Source organism: Camelina sativa, chromosome 7 (genome assembly GCF_000633955.1).
Source record: "Camelina sativa cultivar DH55 chromosome 7, Cs, whole genome shotgun sequence".
NCBI lineage: Eukaryota > Viridiplantae > Streptophyta > Magnoliopsida > Brassicales > Brassicaceae > Camelina > Camelina sativa.
The window spans coordinates 21,829,115-21,831,361 of record NC_025691.1 but is presented as its reverse complement, the minus strand read 5'-3'; the positions used below and the strand labels follow the sequence as shown (position 1 = coordinate 21,831,361).

At 40.7% G+C, this 2,247-nt stretch overlaps 1 protein-coding gene across 2 annotated transcripts in view; it reads left to right on the top strand.

Annotated features, from left to right (window-relative positions):
- LOC104701895 (RING-H2 finger protein ATL54) overlaps positions 1-2,247 on the top strand; it is a 4,511-nt gene extending 2,264 nt beyond the window's left edge. Inside the window, exons 2-3 of one of the 2 annotated variants that reach the window (XM_019227759.1) lie at positions 69-388; positions 1,250-2,247. In XM_019227759.1, the coding sequence (XP_019083304.1) occupies positions 69-388; positions 1,250-2,140 (1,211 nt within the window). In that variant the 3' untranslated portion in view covers positions 2,141-2,247. Of the gene's footprint in view, positions 1-68; positions 389-694 lie in introns of those variants that run through there. The other variant, XM_010417651.1, reaches the window with a different exon arrangement.

Genomic DNA, 2,247 nt, shown 5'->3' with positions numbered 1-2,247 from the left:
TCTAATGGCAAAGAAGAAGCATCGAAAGCTCTTCCCTACCTTAGCATCAGAGACAAACAAAACGTTAGATTGCTCCATAGGAGTCTGCGACCCAAGTTGCCCTTACAATTGCTATCGAGAACCCGATTACTACGCCATATCCCCTCAGCTACCACCACGGTCATCACCACACTTAATCACATCTCCATCTCCATCAATCTCAGCCGTTTATCAACCATCTCAAAAGCAGCCTTCATCTTCCTTAGACTCCATAACCATCATCTCAATCACTGGTGCGGTCTTAGCCATCCTCTTAACCGGATTATTTCTTGTAGCTAAATTCGTTTCAGACAGCGTAACACGTGTCGATCACAGAACTTACCAATCCAACGACGAAGACAACGATACANGTATACTGTTAAAGAAGGTGCAAAAAAACAAAAAATGTTAAATAAATTTATATCTAGTTAAAATCTATTTTTTAAGAAAAATATTGCAGTCTCAAGTCTCAACATAGTTTTTATATTATGATTCTGCCGAAGCCGGATGGCCAAGGCCAACAAAAAGAATTTAACTTAATAAATCTTGGAAAGCCACAGAGTCAAAAGATCAAAGGTAAAATATGGCTTTCATGACTACGACTCTTCACCAATTAAACAATTAGAAGATACTTCAACTTATCACAGAACAAGTCAAAACCAAAAATGAGAAGAAATTTTCATCTTTGCCTCTAATATGAAAGAGCAACCCCAAGAGAAATATCAATCTTCTTCTTCTACATTGTCAAAACCTAAAAACAAAACAAAAACTCAAATGAAATATTTCTTGATCTTAATTTCTTCTACTCCAAGCAACAATACTCTTTCTTGAGTGTTCTCTAATGGCAAAGAAGAAGCATCGAAAGCTCTTCCCTACCTTAGCATCAGAGACAAACAAAACGTTAGATTGCTCCATAGGAGTCTGCGACCCAAGTTGCCCTTACAATTGCTATCGAGAACCCGATTACTACGCCATATCCCCTCAGCTACCACCACGGTCATCACCACATTTAATCACATCATCATCTCCATCTCCATCAATCTCAGCCGTTTATCAACCATCTCAAAAGCAGCCTTCCTCTTCCTTAGACTCCATAACCATCATCTCAATCACTGGTGCGGTCTTAGCCATCCTCTTAACCGGATTATTTCTTGTAGCTAAATTCGTTTCAGACAGCGTAACCCGTGTCGATCACAGAACATACCAATCCAACGACGAAGACAACGACACGGTAGCGGATGAAGATTCTCAATATAGGGAACAAGTGGATCACCCAATCTGGTTAATCAGAACGACAGGTCTACAGCAATCGATCATAAACTCGATTACGATCTGTAACTACAAGAGAGGAGATGGTTTAATCGAGAGAACAGATTGTCCTGTTTGTTTAAACGAGTTTGAAGAAGACGAGAGTCTTAGGTTGTTGCCTAAATGTAACCACGCTTTTCACATCTCTTGTATAGACACGTGGCTTAGCTCTCACACCAATTGTCCTCTGTGTCGTGCTGGTATTGCGATGATCAGTGCCGTCACTCCAAGGTGTTCTGGTCCGGTCGATGTAACGCCTGAAGGATCAGGATCACGTTTGGAGAACGATGGAGTTGGTGAAGAAGATCATGGTCAGGTTGAGAACAGAGTTGAATTAGTAAGAGATGGGGATGAGTCTGATGTTAAAGAGAGGGATGATTCAGACAACTCAGAAGTCAGAATTGAGATTTATGGATTTATGGACGGTGACGGGTCTGAAACAGAGAGGAAAGAGCAAGTTAGGGTTTTGGTGGAGTGTATGGACGCTGACAACTCCTTAGATTCTCTCTCGCAGACCAAAACCCATATAGAAAGTGTAGATTTTTCGGGAAGATCATGCGAGAAACAGAGTCAGGACTCCGCCAGACACATCGGAGAATACGAAGCAAGCTGCTCTGAAGAAAACAGTGATGAGCACAAGGTTCCAGCATCACGGAGAAGAAGTTGTGAATCCGTTGAATTGAACGGCGAAGGAACCGAAGAAGATACAGGGTTTAGTCAGTCAGAATCAGAGATTACATTGAAGACAAATGGAAGCTCCTCTGTATCATCATCATGTTTCAACAAAAACAAGAGTTCGGTTTTTCCGCTATAGTAAAACCATTTTTTTCCGAATTTTATAAAGAGTAAATAACAAATGCAGAAGTGTTCAAGTGTATGTGTACTCTCAATAGTGATAGGCCTTATAAATTGTGTTCTCTC